General features: G+C 31.8%; 1 protein-coding gene across 3 annotated transcripts in view; it reads right to left on the reverse strand.

Annotated features, from left to right (window-relative positions):
• Positions 1–3,017: 3,017 nt before the first annotated feature.
• The window catches only part of LOC143244093 (anoctamin-1-like), a 72,337-nt gene continuing 49,857 nt past the window's right edge, over positions 3,018–25,497 (reverse strand). For all 3 annotated transcript variants that reach the window (XM_076488153.1, XM_076488154.1, XM_076488152.1), the window contains 11 exons: positions 25,048–25,218; positions 23,758–23,794; positions 21,596–21,707; positions 20,458–20,512; positions 15,588–15,685; positions 15,176–15,321; positions 14,107–14,259; positions 12,749–12,801; positions 11,604–11,782; positions 7,523–7,628; positions 3,018–6,645 (listed from right to left, as the gene is read on the reverse strand). In XM_076488153.1, coding sequence (XP_076344268.1) covers positions 6,394–6,645; positions 7,523–7,628; positions 11,604–11,782; positions 12,749–12,801; positions 14,107–14,259; positions 15,176–15,321; positions 15,588–15,685; positions 20,458–20,512; positions 21,596–21,707; positions 23,758–23,794; positions 25,048–25,218 — 1,362 coding nt within the window. In that variant the 3' untranslated portion in view covers positions 3,018–6,393. The remainder of the gene's footprint in view (positions 6,646–7,522; positions 7,629–11,603; positions 11,783–12,748; positions 12,802–14,106; positions 14,260–15,175; positions 15,322–15,587; positions 15,686–20,457; positions 20,513–21,595; positions 21,708–23,757; positions 23,795–25,047; positions 25,219–25,497) is intronic.

The following is a 25,497-nucleotide window of genomic DNA, read 5'->3' on the forward strand; positions in this document are numbered from 1 at the left end:
CATTTCCAGATCTCAGAAATTAATTTCTGCACCTAGCTGAAGAAATGGCGTAATTTATTTTATTATATGTCGTCTTTCAAAATGTGTAGTGCATACTGAGAAGATTTATACATATTTATCAAAAGATTATAGAAGAATGACCTTTAAACTTCAGGTAATTATAAAATAACTTTTTTGTTTGAACCCTGATAAAGCCGCAAGGGTTCGAATCCAGGTCGCACCAAACATGCTCGCCCTTAAAGCCGTGGGGGCGTTATAATGGGACGGTCAATCCCACTATTCGTTGGTAAAAGAGTAACCCAAGAGTTGGCGATGACTAGCTGCCTTCCCTCTAGTCTTACACTGCTAAATTAGGGACGGCTAGCGCAGATAACCCTCGAGTAGCTTTGCGCGAAATTCAAAACAAACAAACCTTCCAGTAAAAATCGTTTATCACAGGATTATTGACTATGAATCATTCAACGAAATGCGTGTATTAATAACAAAGTTACGCTTGATTTATTTAAAGTTAAGCACCCAGCTACACCATAGGCTATCTGTGCTCCGACCACTACTGGGGAGGGCAGCAAAATTGCTTGTAGAATCAATAAAATAACTGTATATTTTATTGGTTAAAATATTTTGTGCATGTTTTATTTTCATGTTTCCCGGATATGAAGTAACTTCCACCCACAGTAAGCATCTGATATTTCTTTTACTTTTTAGGTTTTGGTTAGCCACTGTGTTTGTATCCGCTTTCTATTTCAAGAGTACCTGTAATTCATAAAGGTTACATTATCAAATTCTCACGATGCCCATAACAAGAAATAATAGAACAGACCAAGGGTCAGTGAAGGTAAAAAAAATAAATAAAAAAATCGTTGTTTGGATCGCAGATGTAGGGGGCTTGGCCTTTTGGCAGGTGCAGTCCAACGTTTTAAACAGCAAAGGGTGTGACAAGAATTTCACGAACACAGAAATAAACCCGAATAATTTATTGACTCTCATTTGTTTCACGAAGCAATTTAGTATCGAAAACACTAAAGACTTGTTTACTGCTTTTCAAAGGATAACTTTGTTCTCAACCTTGTTCCAACTTCCACTGTACTCACGTATTAGTAGCACACAGCAATGACCGCCATCGGCTTTCGATACAAAAAAGTAGATCGGTTAACTGCGCTCCCAGCTGAATTATATCCAATAGCTGGTTCTCAGATCGACGTAGACAACTATTTAGAAAGATCCAAATTCGGTTTTGCGATGTAAAACAGTGTTCAGTACATCGCTGGAGGCGGTTCGACAAGAAGTAGATATAAAACACTTTTTTTAAATGCGACTGGTATTGAGGAAAGTGGTGTGGTAGATGCTCTTCCAACGAAATAAAACTTGTGTGTATTCTGGAATATCGTCAGTTTCAAAATATACCAACGTCCTGAACTGTCTATTCAAATATAAGGACGCCTAATGCCATAATGAGCGCATGACAACAGAGTCTAAAGAAAATATACTCTGCTGTGGACTCGTGCAGATATTTTGTGATACAAACAGCGATGTGATGACGTTCAAAGGATATTTAGGAGAAGAACAACTTAAAAGCAACTCCTGGTGACGGGTGTGGCAGGAGAAAGCCGTCTCTCTAGTGGTTTAATGACTTTTTTCTTTGTTACTGTTTTATGTGTACTGGATGTGGTAAAAGCGAATCCAGGGAAAGTTGAATTTTTCTATGTGGTGTTCTTGAAATTATCACTTCTTTCACGGACATGATCCTCTCGATGTATGAAGAACTCTGGGTTTCAGGATATTTTGAAATATTTTCAACATGTGTCAGCGAATAAAAAAAAATTGTGTAGTGGGTTTCTCCAGTGTTCTTAACTCGTGTGAATAAACAGAAATTATTTACTAAAATTATTTGAACAATTTGTTTAAAATAAACGAGTCGGATTTAAGAGCAACAGAAAATCTTAACACTCCGTTATACAAAACGTCAAACTGACTTAATATCACGTAATGTTTCACCAGATTAACCTATAAGGATGTTGTGACAATAATTATACTCAGCGTATCCGATAATAATAAATTTAAAAAAATCTCATGTTGCACAAATTATTTATATTTATGCCAAACAAAATCAAATTATACAAAATTAATAATATTGCAGAGATAGTGGGAAATAACTGATGAAATACTTATTTCAGAGAAACAAGATATTTATTAATAACAAAATATTTGTTTGTTTAATTTCTCGCAAAACTTACTCCATAGACCAGAGGGTTTGTTTTTGAATTTCGTGCAAAGCTACAATGGGCTATCTGTGCTAATCGTTCCTAATTTAGCAGTGTAAGACTAGAGGGAAGGCAGCTAGTCATCACAAACCCACCGCCAACTTTTGAGCTACTCTTTTTGGATTGATTGTAACTTTATAACGCACCCACGGTTGAAACGGTGAGCATGTTTGATGTGACGGGGATTCAAAGACCCGATCCTCGGGATTGCGAGACGAGTGCCTTAACGTCACTCACCCTCAACTCTGAAAATATTTTTTTACGAACGTACATTGACCGTATATAAACATGAGTTAACATGAATCTGTGATGACAATCCAACATGTAAGGTTTATATATACGTGAGGTCGGCGTGTATTACTTTTCGAGATGTGTTATTTGAGTCATTGTACATGAAGTTAGGCCTAAAAGTAAATGTAGCCTGTAACAACAGTTATTCACTTGATAAAGAAATGAATTAATTCGATATCGCTCCATGGACTGGCGCATAGTTTGGACAATTAAACAAACAACAGATGAAATAGTTCTGAAGATTAAAGCATGAATTTTAATAAAGACAAGTCTTTAACAATATATTCAGAATTTTGTTTTTATCTTTGCTACACGAACTGGAAAATTCTTATTTAAACTAAAAAAAGATGTTTAAATGCGAGATGTTGGTAGGTAATATTGTGTAATGAAATATACGAAACAAAACTAACATTTATAAGTTCTGGTCTAGAACATGTTAAATCAGGTAATAACACTAAATACTTTGGTATATAAGGTTTAATTTCTTACTAATGAAAAACACTTCATAATTACACAAAGAATATTTCTTCAGAAATGCTCATAAATTTTGAACAAGAAAATATATAAATTTTATAATCTCAAGCAAATCATGCTAAACACACAAACTATAAAAACAAAGAACAGGCTAATGTTAAGAGGAATGCAGTTGTCTTAAACACCTTGAGATTATAACAGAAAAACCACAAAATAACAGTTTCAACAGAAGTTGTAATAATTAAAATAACTGGTTGAAAATTCACATAAACATTTTTGTAATAGTTACAACTGATATAATTGAAATATTTTATTTTTATATGACAAGAGACAATGTGTGTAAACATCTATATACTCTACAAATTACTGATGGTTGAAATAAGCATGGAATTTTTAACATGAAATGTATGTTTCAAGAAACATTTATGTCAAAAATGCTTTTAAAAAAAAATCAGCCCACCTTAAAGAGAAGTAACAAAACTAAAGATCCATTACTTTAAAAGATGAGTTTTGTACTGTATAATTTTCATTCAGCCTAATGAGTGATTCAAATTATTATTAAAGGATTATAACAAGTACATAATTTAACACAAATCTGTTTAAAAACTGAAGTTGTATCCATTACATCTAGATAAATATTCAATATTTTTAATAATGCACAAATTTATAATAGTATGTACCCATTCATAAACTGATGTTTTTACTAAGTTCAAAGAATTTTCCTCCTAGTAAATATAAATACTTGGAGTTAAATAACTTTAGTTTACTCTTTGTTACAATCATATAAAAAGATATTTTTTTTTGTTGATAATTTGACAGCGTATTTAAACAAAAAAAACTGACAACCAATTTATAGTAACACTGATAAAAAAAAAATATAGATGATAAATTTTAAACTAAAGAAAGGAGGGTTAACATAAATTTCCTTGAAACAAAATTTAGTTAAAGATCTTTTTAAAAATATAGCTTTTTTCCCTAAACCTTTTAACAATGATTTTAAAAAAAGTGATGACTAGTGTTAAAATTCAAAACTTTAATTCTTGATTTATCATTATTTTAAAACACTGGAAATTAGTATTGTGGAGACACTAAAACATTTCAAAATATAAACATTGTTATCTTATCAATGGTGTTTCTGAAGAACAAACTCTTGTTTTTCCAGTAAATCTTATCGGTGTATTTAAAGGTACCTTAATAATACAAGTAATGTTTTCAACACTAAGTCACATTATAAATAGGGGTAAGCAACCTAAAGTTCACCAGTCAGGTCTAGCTCCTTGAATTATCTAATATGGTTCTTCAATTTCTTACTTATTCATACACAAATCAAAAATAAAAATACACACTAAGTAACAAACAGCATATTCACAAACTTACCACTGGTCTACTTGTATCTTCCTACCTGGCTACTTTTTTTTTAGAATGACCCACCTACCCTATTGTCTTAATTATGTTAAGAATCCTATTTTACCAAGTTCTGATTAATTGAAGAACCTGCTAACATGCAGTATGCACACTTACACAAGCCATAACCTCTAACCACAGTTGTACTGTGTTTTTAAAGTTTCAAAGTACAATGTAGTTTTAGATTTTGTTTTAAAAATGTAAAAAGATTTTGGTTAACATCTCTTTCAGCCAAAATGAACTTAAATGTTTGCTTTTTGTAGATTTCAATTTAGCCTTTATGTGTAAAGAATGACTCACTCAAAAAAAAAAAAACACACATGTCTGCAATGAGTTATGTGAACAACAAAAGAGAGTGATGTAAACTATTAGTGTGGTTCCATAAAGGTGGGAGTTCACATCCAACATGTTTATTATGATCTTAAACGATCAATTGTAAATATAAGTTTACCCTAATATGTGAAGAATTCTCCAACGAAAATAAACCATTGCAGTGAGTGCCTTTATCTGCAAACAGTAATCATGATCATGCTGTAAAAATGGCAAATCAGTTTGACAAACAGAAAACATATGTTCTGCTCTGTATTTTTCATTTGCACTACTGCATGTTCTTGGATGATATGGTCATGGCAATGTAACACAGAAGAAATGTCTGAAATTCTGCCACTGGAAAATCAAACAAGAGATGACAACAAATTTAAAGCTGTAACAGGTTTAATGAAAAGGAGATACAGTTAGGGAAACTTGTTTCAGGGTATACTTGGTGGTCCACCAATCATCACAAATTAACACAAAGGATTTGTTACTCCCATTGTTCACCAGGAACTGTTTTGTGTCCTGAGCTTTCTAATGTTATAGAACTATTTGTGTTTATTGTCAACTGGATTCTTTTACAAGCCCTCAGTTCCAGTCCCTTTCAAAAAAATGGATTATGAATGTTCTGGGTGTTTGGATGCAACACTATGTATGTTTTGCTGCCTGCTTACAAGAATTACAAACATTCCTAGAGATAAAAGGTGATAAACAGCCCAAACTTTCAAGCTGTGCCAAATTTCTCAGGTTTTTTTATGTCAGACATTGATGCTTACTTATTTTAACTGCAAATGAATATAAACTGAATCTGTCCATCAGTTACCAAGACTGGCAGACTGATTCATTCTCTGACATTACTAACAGGTTTGAGATTCATACACAAAAGCCAACGTTCATAAAAATTTGGAACTGTGACAGATTGTAACATTTGTTTCTGATCTTTTTAAAACTGTTCAAGTTGGAACTGTGACAGATTGTAACACTGTTCAAGTTGGAACTGTGACAGATTGTAACACTGTTCAGGTCTTGATCTTTAGACTCCTGCTGGCACATCACCTTGTTCAAGTTTATATCTGCCAACATGAATCATGTGTAGAACAATTAGATCTGATGATTATTTCCAACATCATAATCAGAGATTTAGAACTGGAAGTTGGTGACTTTAAGGAGCCAGGCATCTGGGTTGAAAATTTTAACATGCTAAGCACAAATCTAGAAACTTTTCCAATACATACAGAATAAATAAAACTATTCAACTGGATTGATTTGAATAAGTTGACTAACTGTGAAACAGACTTCAGAGAAAGGAACAAAGCTATGTAACAGCATCAATCTCATTACAAGAACACACTGTAAATATAATACTCAATTTACATTTTCTTTAGTGTTACTTATACAGTATTTCATTAGGAGTGAGAGAGAGAGCGAGAGAGTACTATTTGGAAAATATTTAAAGCTTTAAGTTTATATAGACTAAAACCATTTTAAAACGACCATGTTTAAGTGTGGGTAAAGTATATATACAAGTTTTTTTTGATAAAACTATGTAACTCTAAAATAGTTTGTTGAAACTTGAAAAACTTACCTGTCAGCATCAACATATAAATTTCAAAATACCTGTAATATCAAGTCAAACACAAAAAAATAGCTTTTACACTCCCTTATCGAATGTGCTACAATTCCTTTGACTGCGTTTTGAAATACTACCAATCTGTGAATCAATGTTACAAAATCCTGATGTTTTTCTGCTTCCAACAATACCAAGTTCCTTTGCTCTTCTTAGTTCATGTTCAATAATCATATTGTTGATGATGTAATTTTCACGTCTGATCTGAAGTTTCAGAGACTTTGGAATATCAGGTATCATCCAACGAATTAAGGATATGATGATAAAAAGAAGACACTAAAAAAAAAAAAAAAACATGATAAGTTTCACTGGAGCAGTTTTTAATACATAATCCATTTACATAACACTGTTTAACCAATACAGATTATAAAACTTCATGAACAATGATTAAATCATAATTTTTTCTTAAATTACTAATGAACACGTATAGTCATTCAGAACAGTATCAGTGCTACACAGTTAGAAAAACACTATACTTGACGAACAGAAGCCACAAAAATCTAACACTTATAGAATTGTGTAATAAAAAAAGATAATTTTATAACAAAAATGATTAATCCATCCATTTTGTGAAGGATAACTTTGTAAATGTTACTGAAGATTTTAAAAACATTCTAGGATTGTCCTGCTGTATAAAAATGTATTACCTATTATAGCCTATTTATGTTGTTTCATAAAAAAACAAATGAACATAGTTAATGTTTATACATTTTAAGTTGCAGAAATGTTAAAAAGTTTCCAACTTCCCTGAAGTTAATTTAATACAGTATTTCTCAACTGGTTCTGTGGGTTTATGTACACCAAAACATACGTTTAGCTTTCTCAAAAAATTTAAATTGCAAATAAAAGGTAATTTAATAAAAGCTATTTACACATTATATTTGTCTTGAAAACTCTGATTAAATAAAGTCTCTTAGGATAATACATATATATATAATAAATTTTATAAACAAATCTTTGAAAGTCTAAGGTTAGTTCTACGATTAGCATTTAAAAATATTCTATCTTTTGAAGAAAGAAGGTTGTATTTTATATCCTAAAATGAAAGCTACTGTAAATTGACTAATTTTAATATAAACTAAAAATGAACTCTGGCTGTAATTAAGTTCAATCAAAAATAAGATCTGTAATTTGAAAACAAATTATTTCCAACCTCAATTATAACAATGAAAGCCAAGCGAGCTGTAATGAGCTGCCAATAAATCGACTTGTATTCATACTTGTTGTTTAATGTTGGGGGCTCTCTATAGTCTTGATACCTGAATGAAGAAATCATGAAATAAAATGACCTTACAACAAAAGCCAGTATTTAAATAAAGTCACCTTCAAAAAAGAAACTTAATTCAAACAACTTGCAGTGGATGTTTTGCATTTTATAAAATTTGACCTTTACCTTAAAATTATTATCTGTACTCAGTCAAGTTTTTCAACAAACAAGTTGATTTTTACTTTTACATAAAAAATATATTTTCAATAGCTCACTAAAATAAACAACTAAGTGCATTTTGTACTTTTACAAGATCAATGATATATACAAATCTGCAAGCTACATGATCAAGGAAGATAATTCTAAATGTCTACACAAAGAGAAATATACAAGTTTGTAAGCTTGATAAATGTAAGAAAATAATTCTATAGTTTCCTTCCAAAAGATGTTCCTTTGAAATCCTATTGGGTGAGGAGAGTTTACTGGAATTTTGTGGCTCCAATGTCTGTGAAATTTTAACAAATTTCTACCAGCAAAAAAGTAATAACAACATCAGTGTTTTGTCTTCAAGTTTTATTGTGTTTCATTTAAACAATATTTGTGTATCAATCCTGAAATACAGTCATTAAAAGAGTAGTTATAGTTGTTTAAAATGTTGATAAAGTTAAAGTTCTCTCTCTTGAAGATGTATAACTTTTTTACTGTACACAAAACAGAATCTAGAAGTAATCCTTCCATTTTCCTTGAAGAACAATACATTAAAGTTTTGTACAAATGTTACTTCTTTTAGAATAAAAAATGGAACCAGTGGTGAATATTATGATATCTCTTGTAATTATTTTTTATGTTTATAGAAGGATAATACATTTTGTTTAGTACTACAAATAACAATATTGTAACAAATGTTACAATAAAATATTAAATAATGCACTGAAACTGAACTGTAAAACTACTGTAATTTCCAACTAACCTACAGTTAGGTTTGTAAAAAACAAACAAATTTATTACTGCTTAAAGCAACATTTTTTGTCTGAACTCAACAGGCTCTCCCCATAAAGTATTGGCTTTGACTGCCAAAACAAAAAAGTCTAATTTATGTAGTATGGAATAATCTCTTTTTTATTGGTTATGTACATATAACCAATTGTCCAATAGTAATATAAAAGAGAGTTACACAGATATCTTGAAAAAGCAGAAGATAATAGAAGAGTTTGTCATTTTGGTTGATATTTTATATCCTGGGATGTCAGTATTTACTATATATATGTTTCTAATTGGTTGAACAATCTGAAGTCCTCAAAAGAGATAAAAAAAAACACTTTAAAAGAAAAGTCAGAGTATCACCAGATTGTGCAGAGAAATAGACTGAGAACATGTTTACATATTCATTTTTTAAGTTAAAAACTAAATCTTATGTAATACGAAAATTTAAGTTATAAAGTATCTTTTCATACCAAGTTTATTAGTATGTATTGGTATTAAGTAGTTTAATTAACCCTTTATTGTCTCCACCGATATGTTTAAGCATGCTAGACATTGCCTCCGCTTATACATTTAAGCATGCTAGACATTGCCTTCACTTATACATTTAAGCATGTTAGACAATCTCCAAACATACAGTTGCACATGCTAAACATCATTTCCACCCATATGTCTATGCACACTAGACAAAATCTTCATTGAAATATCTATGCATACAAAATATCATCTTCACCAATACATTTGACCATGCTAGAAATCATTTCCACCCATACATTTAACATGCTAGACATCATCTGTACCCATCTTATCTATGCATGCTAGGCATTATTTCCACCCACATATACATGCCACATGTATCATGTCACATTCAACTGCCTTGCATCTGGTTCATTGTAGTCAAAATGTTGTTGTGATGGAAAAACATACTTCCATGTATGATAAGTTTCAAACTAACTCAGTAAAATGGTTGTGACTTGCACAATTTGATATTCCATGTCAATAGGTAGGTAATTCTGGGTAGGTATTTGGGTTAACTGTATATTCCATTCCCCAAATGGGAACGAAAAATAACCCGGGGCAGTCAGAAACTATTGTTTCTCTTCACCCCACACGAGGCAAGAATAAATTAGTCACCTGATCTCGAAAATAGTTAACTGAATTAGAGTGGCATGTTGATTGTTAATCTAGAGTGATAATCACAAACGATCTTGTAGAGTTGACAGTTTTATGTATCTAATTGAGGAACGTCGAGAAACAGCTGGGAAGCTGGCCAAAGAGCTGGAGAAAAAACAAAAAATGAGGGGAAAGGTTCAGCACAACATTCACAAGCGTCCGAAGAATTACGTGGCGTTAATGTTGTTGAAGTGAAGGGAGCAGAGAGATGCAAACACAGTACACTGACATAATTAAGACACGTAACATTGATCAACTGGAATTTAAACACAATTACAAATACAATTTAGGTACTAAAGGGACAGACCTCTTTTAGGGCTGGGATCTATAGATCCTATGAAATGGAACTTTTGCTGTGGGGGGAAATGGGAGTACCCCGGAAAAACCCACTTTCACAATCAGGTTGCCGAATAAAAGGCCCTGACCGTGCCCGGAAGAAAAGTTGCAAGGAAAAAAATACAAAGATTAATTAATAGAGTCATACGGTAAAAATAACAATAACAAGAGATGTGCAAATGATAATGATAAACATAAACTACAACTAGGGTGCATTTTAAACAGAGAAGATGAATGTTAGAAAAGACACGATGGGTCTTCTGGGATGCATAGGTCTGATTCCAGCTTGGGCGGAGGAAGAGTGACGATGAAATTGTTCCAAGGCAAAAGGGGTATATTTCTCTTGAGTACAAATGGGTGACGGAGGAAAGAGTCAGGATCCATGGATGTCTTGGCTGAAGGAGTAGGCTGGGCTTCTAACTGTACTAACTTGCTGGATGCTCTCGTGAGTCTCATGTTTCCAGAAGTCTGGGTTCTTTGGTGATTTGTGGCTGTGTTTGTTTGAGTATCATCGTTTACTGTTTGAACATGATCGATCGAAGCTGAGGCTTCACGAGGTTTGGTTTCTTGAGTGGTAGTTTGAGTGCTCCGAGTCGTTTTGTTACAGGAATGTGTTTGGGTACACTTGTTGGATGATTGATTTATAACTTGTGGGAGTCAATGGGTGGAGTAGATGTTACATTAGGTTGCAAGACAGGTTCAGGTTGCTTGGGTGTCCTTGGTTTGGTGGCATCGGGGGCGTTCGACACTAAAGTGAAAAATGTGATAAAAGCACCCATTACGTAGAATGGTGTCGGCAATATGTTTGGAAGTTGTGGCTATTTTCATGAAGTTAGTAGCTTGTTTGGTGGATTTGGAGAAGATTTGGTGGATGGCTTACACCTCGGACTTTGTTTGGTTTTCGATGGTGCATTTGATTATGACATTAATTTCATTGTTCCACAGCTCGCAAAGGTATTCTATGTCTGTAGGCGTTGACGACTGGAGGAGAATACCGCCACATCAAAGAATCTGTGTTCTGGACAGGTCTATGGAAGCACCGGGCTTGGCCTGGGCAATAAAAGTAGCTACCTGCAGAGGTAAGAGGTGTGGTGGTAGACTGTCAACGATTACCGACAGGACAGGTGATGAGATCGGAGGGGTGGGTCTGGGCAATGAGAATGTTATGTTGGCAAGGCAGTGGGAGAATACACGTCTTACTTGCTCGGCGTCAAGGAAGATAGTGTAGTAACCATATCAATAGGGTTAATGTTTGAATTTGCATAAAATGGTTGTAACTTCTTCACTTTGATATCACATGTCAGTAGGGTTAATGTTTGAATCTGTGTAAAATGGTTGTAACTTATTCACTTTTATTCCATGTCAGTAGGGTTAAAGAGGCACCACACTGATGTCCCATGTCAGTAGGGTTAAAGAGGCACCACACTGATGTCCCATGTCAGTAGGGTTAAAGAGGCACCACATTGGTTCTTAATCACACATACATTATTTTCTATGCTCTGTTACTTTAAAACTATAAAACAAAATTAACACTTACTTGCAGTATTCCACATTTGTATTGGTTTCAGAAACTATATTCATATCAACAGGAAAGTCACTGACATTGAAATCTGACAGAGTAAAGTTCAGAAATCCATTCAGTGATCCATCTGGTGAAATGAAAACTGAATAGAATATTTGGTCAATAAAACTAGAAGTAAAGGCGATGATCAAAGCCTGAAAAGTAAGAATATAGAATTGATAGTTCAGAAAATACCACACTGTAACATCAATTAGTTTGATAGTGTTGGAACAAACCTTATTAACTGTTTCACACCATTAAATAGATTTGACAATGTAAAAAAAATACTCAAATATTTAAAATGTCATAGTACACAGTTAACTAGGTTTGACATTGTAGATAATAAAATTCGCTGTGTTAAATGTCTATTGAATCACTAACCATGTTTGATAGAATAGAAAATAACATTTTCATCTTAAATAATGAATCATTACTTTTTATATTACATGAACATCAATTTACTATATAGAATTATTATACAATATAATTACAAAATGGAGTAATAATGGTGACAGTGTACTTCAAGTGATCAGAAAGGTTAAAAGTGATATATTGTTTCTTTTGACATTAATATGTAATACATTATAAACTGTTGTCTCTTTATGACAGTAACAATTAAGTCTTCATATTATACCAAAAATATGATGGATCAATACCATAACAATTCTTTAATGCACAAAATTTGGTCTTTAATAACAACCACTGGTCAGTAGGTGTAATCCTGTAAACTGACTCAAACAGAAAGCACATCAATGTATTTTATAAACCCACTAAAGGTACTTTAGAAAATCATTGCAGAAAAAATACAAGTACACAGAAATTCTAAAACAAATCATATTAAGTAGCAGTTTTGGAACTGACCTATACTTTTAACAATAATTACAATAATTTAATATCACCTTAAACCTCAAACATGTCTTAAAATAATTTTAAAATTTAGATAAGATTTAAAAGGAAATACAAAGAATTTATTTCACTCGTAGTGATTCTTAGGGTATCTAACTCTAAAATCATACATGTGTATGAAGAATTCCTTTATCACTGTAATCAATGTACGTTGTATTACTAACAGTTAGTGTAAAGAACAAATAAAAACATTGCTCATAATTCTCTGTACTTACATTTGTGATAACAGAAATCTTTCCAACAGAATCAAGAATTCTGTACCATATTCCTACCAAAATAGAATAAACCTATTAGGATAACTGGAATATATTTCAATAAGTTTACTGTCTAAACCTTTTTATTATTTTTTTGCTTACAGAACAATTCTCTTTCATTAATATTATATTTGTGTATAAAATGGATGGATTATATACAAATATATCTCAGTTAAGTTATGAATTAAGACTTATCACTAAAAACTAACCAGAAGTTATTAATTCACTCTAATAACTCTTCTGTGTATATTTAAATGTAAAAAAATCAAGTTTGAAATAAAACAAAATTTCAAAGTATTGTGAATTACATTAATTCACTATCTGGGTAACTTGAATGTCATAATGACAACTGATTGGTTTACACATGACTGTCAAAGTGATTATTATTTACTAATATCAGTCCTCACTCAGTTAATGAAAGTGTTTGTACGTCATAAAGAAGTTCTGTATCACTACATTATTGTCTATATTTTAAGAGCTTCAGACTGATTTCTCTATTGTAACATACTTACTGGTATACATTTATTTTAGTACCTGCACTTGTTTCAATAGTTTTCTTTTTTGCATGTGATGTATATTGTTGGCCACATATTGCACAAGTCCCACCTGCCCTTGAAATTTATATAAGATTTTTGAGAGTAACAATTAACAATATTTATTTTACAAAAATTCTAGCATGTTACAACTTTGGTGAATATTCTATAAACCAACATGCCAAGAGCAGGAAGAATATTATTAGTCAGTTACAGTCAGTGTGATATAGACCTCAGAAGCTATAATTGTGATTAACACCTATTAATTGTAAAACTACAAAATTGGATACCAGGTATGTGGTAGATTTTGAACGTTACAAACCATTCAATTTCAGCACCTTAACTTGGGATGTTAGTATTTTTATAAGGACATTAAATATTATCCCTGGAAAAAGTTAGCTTGTAACCAATGCAAAGCTATCCAAGACAGCTAGCTTAAGTGAGGTGTGATAGTATCAACTTGGATTTAATTTGCTTGTCATGGACCCAGATTGTCAATAAAATACCCAGTTGTAGACTATATATAAAACTTGGTATTGTTCTAAAAAAAAGAAAATAGTGCATATCAATCTTGTTGGCAAATATCATATTTTATTACGTACTAACATTTAATTAACAACTAAATTCAAATTACCGATTATTTAGAGCAATGATACATAATGTACATAACATAATAAATCAGAGACTTGTCTGAAATAAATTATAATATGTAACATTATCAATTTAATTTCTTCTTAACAGACTAAAACTAAACAGCTTACTGTATTTACCACATAGTGCACTCACCAATGTTTTTAACTCTTTGTGCCACAGGTCGTTGGAAAAAAGTAATAAATTTCCTAGCATCGAGCCTGATTTCTACGATGTTGTTCAGTAAAGCAAATAATGGTGCCAGAGGAAATGCAACCACAAAAATTGTGACAAATCCAAACTGCAACACTAGAGGAGGAAAATGTATTACAGAAACGTTTATTAACTAAACTGTACATTTAATGTATTAGGAAGTTTATTATGATTAATGGAACTAGACAGTTAAATATAGTGTAAAGTTACTGTAATTAATGAACTACAATAACTATAATACATATGGTGACTCCTGGAAGTATCAAACTTTTTAATAGAAAAATCTGGAGGTGGTTGAATAATAGATTTAATTTCTAGTTTGACACAAAAGTCAATACAGAAACATTAACATCAAAATCAAGTAGCATATTAATAGTGTTTCATTTAAAGAACAAACAAACTAAAACATAGACAAGGTCCTTTAAAATTGCTGTTCCAGATAATACAAATCATTCAGGTGGTGTAACTGTTTTATAGTATTTAATAAATGTTTCCTCTATACTTTATGCTGTTCTGAAAAAAAGCTCAAACCCACAAAACTATAAAAAGTTTGTTGTTAAATGTAAAGTTGTACAACAGGAATCAAACCCTTAATCTTAGCATTATAACCCTTCAGGCTTAGCAATAAACACAGTTCATATCCATTTCTACATAAAAAAAACTTTCTAGATGCTGCTCCAGCTAATGTTTTCATATACATTATCATCAAACCATACATTTTAATCATTACTGTTAATTATACATTAAATATTTTAAAATATTTTAAACTACAATTGGAGAATCTTAAAATAATATATCACTCATTTTCATAGTAACAGGAACTAGAATAACTTGATTTTAAGACTCTTGAATGACATACAAACTAGGAAGTCATTGTTAAAGATTTAAAATAACATTTTTCACAGAAGTGGAAAAAGTACCATTTTAACCTGTTCAAGTTTTTATGTAGAACATACGTATCTACTATTGTAATTATTTTCACATTATTATTTTAGTTAAACTTAAGCCTTACCCATTTCAAGATATTCACCAAAAAGACCTGTTTGTTCTTGGTTTATTAAGTTGTAGTCACTCTCCCACTGAGTGGGTGCATGGTTTTCATGAACACACTCACCCTTTTTATGCACTGACCACTTCTTGTAAACCCGTAACAGCCATCTAGATAAATACGAAAATATTTTTCCTAGTTTTAAAATATAAACAGTTCTTGTTTCTGACATAAATGTATAAATAGTTTAATTTTACATACAATCTGACTTACTACATGTTTGACTGAACATTAATAACCTAGGAATCTTGAACACATCAAAATCACTTTCTGAAAAAAAACACAGTTCTTATGTCTCAAAACAAGCCAACTGTCATAGAAAATGTCCTTACATGAAATTATTACAATAAATATCTATTTTAAATAAAAAACTTACGGAACACCCATTTCCAAAACGGCATTAATGGACTGCTTCCCTACCATAATTATAGCTAACTGTAAAGAGAGTTCCAACAAACACCCTCCGGCTACACACTAAAAGGAAATGTAGAAAAACAGTTTCAAAATTACTGCAGCAATACAACTTTAAAAAAATATCTCAGAAAGGACATAAGACTGAAAAGTACAATAAGATACAAGAAAGCAAGCTAGAACACTTATAACTTGTCCAGGAACAAATGGTCTGAAAAAATGATGTTTCAAACCTAAAAATTTAAAGAATGTGTGTGACTAACATGAGAAAATTTGTAGAGATTGATTCTTCATAGTTTAACTTTCTCACTACAGGCTCAATCCCAGGAACTGACCTAATAATTATTCTGTGCTTGTTATAGCATTACAATGTATTCACATCATTTGGCAGGCTTTAAGTAAACATTAAAAGTTTTTTGTACACCAAAGATTATATTTTTTAATGGAGTATTTTCACTAAAAATGTATCTGTGAATACACACACACACACACACATATATATACAGATTTTCTGTATACTAGACTGAGTGTTGATTTTTACGTTAAGATTAAAAATACTATATTATATTATTAAAATATTATTAGTTTTTTTTAATTTCATACAAAGCTACCCAAGGGTTATCTGTGCTAGCTGTCCCTAATTTAGCAGTGTAAGACCAGAGGGAAGGCAGCTAGTCATCACCACCCACCGCCAACTCTTGGGCTACTTTTACCAACGAATAGTGGGATTGACCGTCACATTATACGCCCCCACGGCTGGGAGGGCGAACATGTTTAGCGCGACTGCCAACTCTTGGGCTTCTCTTTTATCAATGAATACTGGGATAGACTAACATTGTAACATCCCAACAGCTGAAAGGGCGAGAACGCTTGGTATGATGGGGATTTGAACCCATGACCCTCAGATTATGAGTCGAAAGCCTTATCCCACCTGGCCATGCCAGGCTTATTATTATTATTATTATTATTAGTACTTATTTTACTTAATCTAACCGAACTGATCTAAAGAGATTCCTATTTTTACACAATGCATTTCCCATGGTAAACAAGGTTGAATTAAAAGCAAAATTTGGAATTCTATTTAAAGGAAACACTGCAATATGATAAATCACTTGATAGATGAAAACCATGGCCTAATATTGTTTTTAAGTAACATAGTATTGACTAGCTCAAAAAGTTATTGGTAATTTCTAATTAAGAAGATGTCACAGGAGAGTATGGCTAAATGGATTTGATTGCCTATTTCATGTTTGTGTGACCAAGTAAGATTGAAGGTTATGAAAATTATAGTATGCCTAAGTGAAATTATACCATAATAAATGATTTACCTTAAATTTCATTTTGTATTTCTTGGAGAGGTGGTAAATAAACTAAACCAGAGAAAAAAGGCCTAGCGAGCAAATGTTACAATTCTTACACTAGAAAATTCTAGTTTTTCTGTTTTCAATATTGCCTTCTGAATGTAAAATCTTTAAACTTGTATACTATTAAAATATGGATTATGAGCTATGTTTTCAAGGTTTATTTATTAGTATATCATAAAAAGAAAATAGTTTAATCAAGTTTTGAATGTAATGCACTAAACTCTGAAGGCATGCACAGAAAAAGATGTCTATGGAGAAAGGGTTAACACTGCTATTTTTTCCAGCCAATATAAAGAGAAAGTATACTTTGAAAAAAATCAAGTTTTTATATTTTTTACCATGACTTTATGGCTTCAGGTCCCAATACCAGTGAAAATGCAGGACTTCTTATTGTTATTTGGTTGATTCTTATTATGTTAATGAGCAAAACACTGTCTAAACAGGTTTCAGATTGAGCACATACAGATAGTTAATGTTGTCTGCATTAAGTAGATTACCTCAGACAGCGCTAGTTGGTAAGGTCATGTGGGAGCCTATATACGTATATTAAAATGCCATTCATATGTAGCTTATTAGAACAAGTAAGAAGTAATTTAGCTATGTTACTTTCTAATCTAATCTACATTTGTGTGTATAAATAAATAATTATTACTGATCCTAGATCTTATCTAAGCCTAGATCTCTACTACAGTTAATAGCAATAAAACAATGCAGGTGTCCTAATGATACTCAGGCCTAAACACAGGTCTCAGCAACACTGAATGAGATGTGCAAATAGGAGATAGCTTTATAATGCTTTATGTTTAATGTCATTTCTACAACATAGTGACAACGTTGGATACTTATTTTCTAGGAGAAAATTTCAAAAACCAAAAATTCTTAAGAATGTCTAAGAGACAACTTAAAAAAAACATTGGAAAATAATTTGTTTGTTTGTTTTTAATTTTGCACAAAGCTACTCAAGGGCTATCTGCGCTAGCCGTCCCTAATTTAGCAGTGTGAGACTAGAGGGAAGGCAGCTAGTCATCACCACCCACTGCCAACTCTTGGGCTACTCTTTTACCAACAAATAGTGGGATTGACTGTAACATTATAACGCCCCCACGGCTGAAAGGGCAGGCATGTATGGTGCGACCAGGATTCAAACCCGCGACCCTAAGATTACAAGTCAAACCCCTTAATACACTTGGCCGTGCCGGGCCTTGGAAAAGAAAATCACTAAAGTCCTTAATTATATCACTTATTTAGTTTTAAAGTATAAAATTAAATCCTATTTGCAAATTTCAACCTAAACTTAGAACAAACAACACAATTATTAGTCAAGCATTCCCTTCAATGTTTCAGTTACTTTTTAACTTATTATTTAAATTCTTAAATCATAATATCTGTGCGTATATAAAAGTTAATGGCCATTTTGGCCACTGACCACCATTTTTGCATATAATCTTCACATGACATGAACTGTCAGTACATCACATGACTATTACAACTTTAAAGACACTTTACAACATTCATGTTTCGATATTACCAGGAGATATGAATGAAAGTCTGAAAATGACAAAATGTCTAAACTTAATTATTTTGGTAGGATTTTATAAATAATAAACTGCAAACAAAGAAAACAGCAATATGTTATTTATTATGACTTAGAGGACAGAAAAGTGACAACTATATTCCAGATTTAGTTTCTTAAAAAGTTACAAGATTACTGGGAAATTAAAAGCCTCTAGAAGGCTTATTTTCTAAAGTTATCTAAAAATAAAAGTTAACATTTTTCTTAAACTGAAAATGTATTTCTAATAAAACTTAACATCCACCAACACTATAACTAGGATCTCACATTGATAAAAGTGTAGGGGGCAGTGCAGGCATGATCCACATACAAAGTATTTGTATAAAAAAAAATGTAATAAACAGTAGAAGAATGTGGAAATTACACCCTACCTCTAGAACAGGTGCAAATGAATGAGGTGCTCATCATTTGGAGCTTAGTTCCGATATCAAAGGCAGAACAGAATATGACTAATCATCATATAGGCCACCCCTGAGCAGATGGCCAAAGTTCTATGACTAAGGGTTGTAGTACCTACATCCTATGTTACTGGCCATGGCTATTAGACCACAGTGTGTGTATGTGCGTGCATGTGTGTACACTTTAGATACCAACCTGTAACCACAGAATGTTGCATTTTGCACCATCAGAATCACAACAAGAAAGTAAGCAACACCTCAGTGGACAAGTTTTCTCCTCCATCTGAACAAGTCCAAAAGATAACACTTGAGGCTCAGAATGATGGGATCCTTTATGACACACTCAAAGGAACAAACTCATCTGCTTTGGAATTATGAACATTTATTCTCAGTCCCTAATCACATGGGTAGGGTGTATTCTACTTAACCCTGGAATTATGTGGAACCTGTGCTTAACCAAGGACCTAGAATGGAACTGCTTTGGTTTCAGAATTATGATATAGTGAACCAACTTCCATGAATGATAACTGAAACTGACACTGATCAAAGAGAAGGGTCTTGCACTTCCCAACTAGATAACTGCATGCAAAATCTAAACCAAAATTAAGAGCAAGTTCCCAGGGAGGCTGGAGCCCCTTTTACTGAAATCTGAAAAAAACATCCAGGAACCGTAGAAGGAGGACTCCTGACTTTGCCTTCTTCTTCAAGAGTGGTTGAACACACTCAAAAACTTTGGTCTTGTCTACCACAGATTCTCAAGCTCCACTAATACAGACTGGGATGCTAAAATGCACTGGGGAGTCCTGAAAAACAGATCTCTGGAAACTGTGCAATTGGTGAATCAAGTTCCCTACATCTTTTAAAAGCAAACCAATGACAATTTATTCAACATGAAGATAAGCAAGATCCTCTTTAGCTGTATTCATGAATGTCCACAAGTGGCAACCCATAATAAGATAATATCATTTGGTAGGTGAAAATGATCTTACAGAGCACCTCATTTTGACAGAACCTGTTGCAAACTGGTGGTAGTAATAAAAGTGAAAGTATGAAGTTGAAAAGAGAAAGCATACCTGCCTTAGAATCACTCACCCCAGAGTGGGATACCATGAAAAATAAAGGGACCCTGGAAATAAAAGAGTATATGACTGAGGAAAATACTCATTTCTGGTAAGCCTAGCAGATGTGGTAAAAAAAGCTACAGGAGGTAGTTGAAAACCATCAGAAGAGGAATTGGCCAGATCATGTAAGCAACAAGATAGGAGAGTAATAGAATTATTCCATGTACCACCCGACACAATATCTTCAAAGAACCACTGAACTGGACAGTCAGTGATACTGGAAATTGAGAACTACAGCATCAACAGATGTTAAGTATGTTTTGTAATTATTATACTGTACTATGAATAAACTACGTACAAAAAAAAAAAAAATATTTTAAAACAAAAGTTTAACAGCTGAACTTTTATATAATAAAAAAACTAACAATGATATACATACTTCCTCTTGCCGATATCCAAACAATGAATTGTAATGTCCTGGATACCCAACAAATCTGTTGTATAAAAAGATAAATTGTAATATAAACAACTGTCTTCACAAATAACAAAGATAAAAATAAAATCTAAAAAACTCAATTCTGTATTGATGAACTATTGACACTTACTTAACTGTCTTTTTTTCATTTTTAAGTCTCCCAAAACCTCAAAGTTAAAATCACAAGTTTGTGGATAATTAAGCACAAAGCTACACAATGGGTTATCTGTGCTCTGCCCACCACCAGTATCAAAACCTAGTTTCTAGCAATGTAAGTTTGCAGATATACTGCTGTGTCATATGCTATAAATATACTACATGTACTTTCTGAAAGAAACTTGTCCCCTATTTGACCTTCTATGACTACAACTAGAATTCATGAAAATTCTCTGATTTTTCAAGTTTTATAAAACAATTTTTCTTAACTTTCCACAAATTTCATGACACAGAACTTGTATAGACTTTTTTTTAAGTGAAAACTAGTTATATTTAGACTGGTACATCAATAAATTATATTATTTAGCTAAGACATTAATATCATCTGCAATATTTATAAATAAAGAATCCTCATAATGCTAAGTTTATTTATAAATGAACAAAAAAAGACATGCTTGATATTTGATTATTTACTTAGAATCTGAATTTGAAGGGGAACACATTTTTTATGGTGTTACAAGTTTTTTTCATTGCTTATGACAATGAAAGAGTTAATACAGTCACATACATATTTTACTTGCACATGAATTGTAATAATATCTTTGTATTAAATACTAATACCCAACAAAAGTAGAAAAATATGAACACATAAAGGTAAATACAACATTTTAGCATATTGCTTCAGTAATTTAAACATCTATATCAACCTACACATACAGATACTAAAACATTTCAAAAATCATGTTACATGTGATATTTAACCACTTCCATCAACAGTGATAAGTTAGTCTACAAAACAAGTTAAAACATTAGTTTTTATAACATTATGTATTATTAGCTGTGTTTTAGTATCATTATTTTGAGTAACTTTTCACTATGGATCTTTTTTTATTACTTTGTGAACTACTTCATTTCATATTTTAACTGAAGTTAACAAACTACTCACCTTCCTTTGAAAAATGCTATGTAAAAAATTGATGAATAGTAGTTCACAAACTGTAAAAGGAACATCTTCAGAGTCAAACTATTTTCATATTCTGTCTGAGTACGATGTACTTCTATATAGAATATTTCAAAACAGTATTAACTGATTTACAAATAGAATATTAACATATAGGAAAAGGTTAACATAAAGTAAATAAAAAATGTTTGTTTAACTGAACCTTAACACTAATGACATCCAATTAATAATACTATCAAACTCATCACTTAACACATTTCATGTCAGAGGTTTTTAAGAGTTCTTAGGTGAAACATTAAGTTCTATTCTTCAAATCAAATCTTTAGTGTATAAATATCTTATTCTCTGAAAGTGTATTATTTCTTATTTACAAAATTCATTATTTTCCCTAGTTATAAATATCAAACTTTCTAAGTCTGGTTTAGGTTACTCTGCAGCTGTCACACAGAGCAGAGATATTTCTGCAATGTAGTTTTACATGATTAGAAATACTATGGCCAAATATTTTTGTATTGAGGGAAAGGAAGTCATAATAAAATACAAATCACAGGAACTGAAGACAAATTTTCCATATTCTTAATTTGTCCGTGATCTAAATAAATGTTAAGCCTTATCTTAGCTTCCACCATTTATTTTTTAAAATATAAAGGTGTTGTCATCAGTAGGATACCGATGACTGTTGTTCAAGATGTTTGTGGTCTAGATACACTAGTTTCCATTAAATTAGCAAACACTAAATATTGCTCAAGCCAAATCATTAGGAAACAAGTTAATCTTTAAATCAAAACGATTAACTTAACTCCATATTGAAACAAAAAAACGAAATTCACATTCTAGTTTTGCAATAGAAATATCTTTTTATGGCAGTTTGTTTTTTACACATTTTTAGTCCTCTTTCACAATTGTAAGATATATAACATGCAGTACTGAAGCTGATTTATGTAATATCTCTACAAAAAGTGGCTGAATTACTAAGAGATGTTTTATTATTTATTTTAACATGATTTTATCTCATTTTTATTTTTGTTTTAAACTGGAATTCCATATTTCAAAATTTATTGTATTAGTAGCCTTCATACACAAGTCTTGAAGTTATAAAAAATTATGTTAAAATACAAATATATCCTTAATAATAAGTGCATGGGGTTAGTTTATTGGACCAATGCCATATTACAGATGGAATGTCGACTACACTTGTGAATTTATTATGTATATCTGCACAAGATGTTGCAAGCTGTTAGTAGAATGTACAAGTATGTTGTATGCTAAATATCAAATACACTGGAAAAGTATCTCTAAACAAGAAAGGATGGTAAAATTGAGGATGTCAATCTGAGTTACATATTAACATGTTAATGTTTATGTAAAGACTATAAATACTATATCCACAGTACAGTTTGCATATTGTGCTTGCACTGCCTTTAGAGCCTCTGAAATGCACATTTACAAGTTTTCCTTTTCAGTATCACTGTATACGATATTTACTCTTATTCATGAACTGTCACTAAATCAAATACATAATACCAAATTAAAAGTTACAATTAACTGTCTAACCTTAAAACTATCATAAGTATATTTATTTAAGTACTGTACAATTTTTCATGTATTTTTGTATATGTTTGTTAGCAATGTGAACAGTGTGATCACAATACTATATGTCTACAACTAAATATACTTTACTGTGTTTCACACTGATCCACTAGTTTATTTAACAAAACACTCAGACTTGATTAATAATAAAACTAAGACTGGTAAAGTGATAAGGGTCACCATCTGCTGTTAGTGATGTTCAATATAATTATATATATAATTACTTCCTAATGTTATTTTATTATATTCTGTACAAATGGAAAAGTTAATTAAAAATTTAGATAACATGTACATTGTGGCATAAATTAATTTTTTTAAAGAAGTAAGTTCTGTTTTGAAAAGTGTGCATAATTTGGATCCATTCACCAATAAAATGTATAAATTTTTCTGATAAACTTTGTATGACTAACTGTATTTATCTGGTACTAAAATAAATATGGATAAGAACTTTTGCAGTCACATTCTGGTTACATTTTGTTATTCTAAATCATGAACAAACATACAAAATAACCTATGTTCATTTGGAATTGTCAAAATTAGAAACAGGTAAAACTTACCTAATTCAGTAAGGTAGGTGGCTATTCTTCTATAAATCTAGAAAAGGTTAATAGTTAGTCAGTTGTTTCATAAATAACATCTACACTAGCCAACCCTAACTTTACACTGATAGACTATGAAATGGCACCTATTGCCAATTCTTGAGTTACTTTAACCAAATAGCAGGATTTGACAATCACTTTTACAACATTTCCATAATCCCAAGGTGTGAAGGGCATTTTTGTTGCAACAGGATGAGAACCATAAACCCTCAGGTTCAGAGTCCAACACACTGACCACTAGGCCCACCCAGCCCTAACATACAAATAATGAAACAATACCAAAATGTGTCAGACATGAATGAATATGGTAATTTTATCTCTGGTTCAGTGTTCATTTTCTGTTGATGTTTTTACTCTGGCTTGTAATTGTTGGTGTTTGAATCAAGTTTTTCTAATCCAAATTTACATACATGCCCAGCCCATAGGTAAAAGAACAAAAGTAATAATTAATATACACTAATTCCTGCACCTAGTATTTAACCATTCAATGACGATGGGTGTGTTTATAAAAAAAATTAAAAGTTATTTGGTTGGAAGTTTGCACAAAGCAACACAAAGGCTATCTGCACTAGAAGTTCCTAATTTAGCAGTGTAAGACGAGAGGAAAGGCAGTTAGTCATCACCACCCACAGCAAACTCTCAGGCTACTCTTTTACCCATGAATAGTGGGATTGACTATCACATTATAATGCCCCCATGGCTGAAAGGGTGAGCATGTTTGGTGTGACAGGGATTCAAACCTGTGACCCTCAGATTATGAGTTGAGTGGCTTAACCACCTGGCCATGCCAGGCCAAAATTGAAAAGTACCACTGAAGATCTTACAAAACAAATATATGGTAGTGTTACTTGCATATGTACTTAAATACTGAGGTTTTGTCATTATTTTAATAATTCCTCTGGCACACAAAATATAAAGATTTCCTTATGATTATTTTGATGCATTCATGAAAAAATTCCAAGCTATATTAATTTCAATCTTGAAAATACAAACATGAAAACCATTACATTATTTACAACTGAAAAGACACAAGCCTAAAATTTTTTTACAAGTAATTACATATAACATTTCCTTTTAGTCATTAAGAAATCAAAGTAAAAAAATAAAAATAAAAATAATATGCTTACATATCACTATAAGCAGGTATTTGATCCATATCATCTTGAATAAAGCCATAAAAAGTACATTTTACACAACTAGAAATAGGTGAATTTCATATCCCTTACTTTTCTTATTCAAATGACCTACCAGGTTAAAGATCATTATGCATACAAGGTTCAACAGTGCAGCTGTGACTAAGGTAGTGAGAGTTACCATGCTGGTAAGTGTCTGATTGCCACTCAAAGTGAAGTACAGTACAGTTTGAATGGATATTCTGTAAGAAATCACACTAACCACAGCAACAAGAGCTACTGTAACCTAAAGAATAAAAACATAATATCTTAAGTCTATAAAGAATCCCTGCACAAAGAGCTACTGTAACAGAGAATATACATGTAATAAACAAAAAATGGGAAAAAAAGTCAATGCATTCTCTGTTGTTCATAATTACACTAATGTTGCCTTTATCAGCTTTCAAAATTTTAATGTTTGTATCTTTCTTCAGATTACACATTCACTTTATTCCACTGTTTGAGAAGTTATGTTTCAATTTATAATTTTAGTTAAGTAATAGTCTTGTCAGACAGTTTTTAAATA

Source organism: Tachypleus tridentatus, chromosome 2 (genome assembly GCF_004210375.1).
Source record: "Tachypleus tridentatus isolate NWPU-2018 chromosome 2, ASM421037v1, whole genome shotgun sequence".
NCBI lineage: Eukaryota > Metazoa > Arthropoda > Merostomata > Xiphosura > Limulidae > Tachypleus > Tachypleus tridentatus.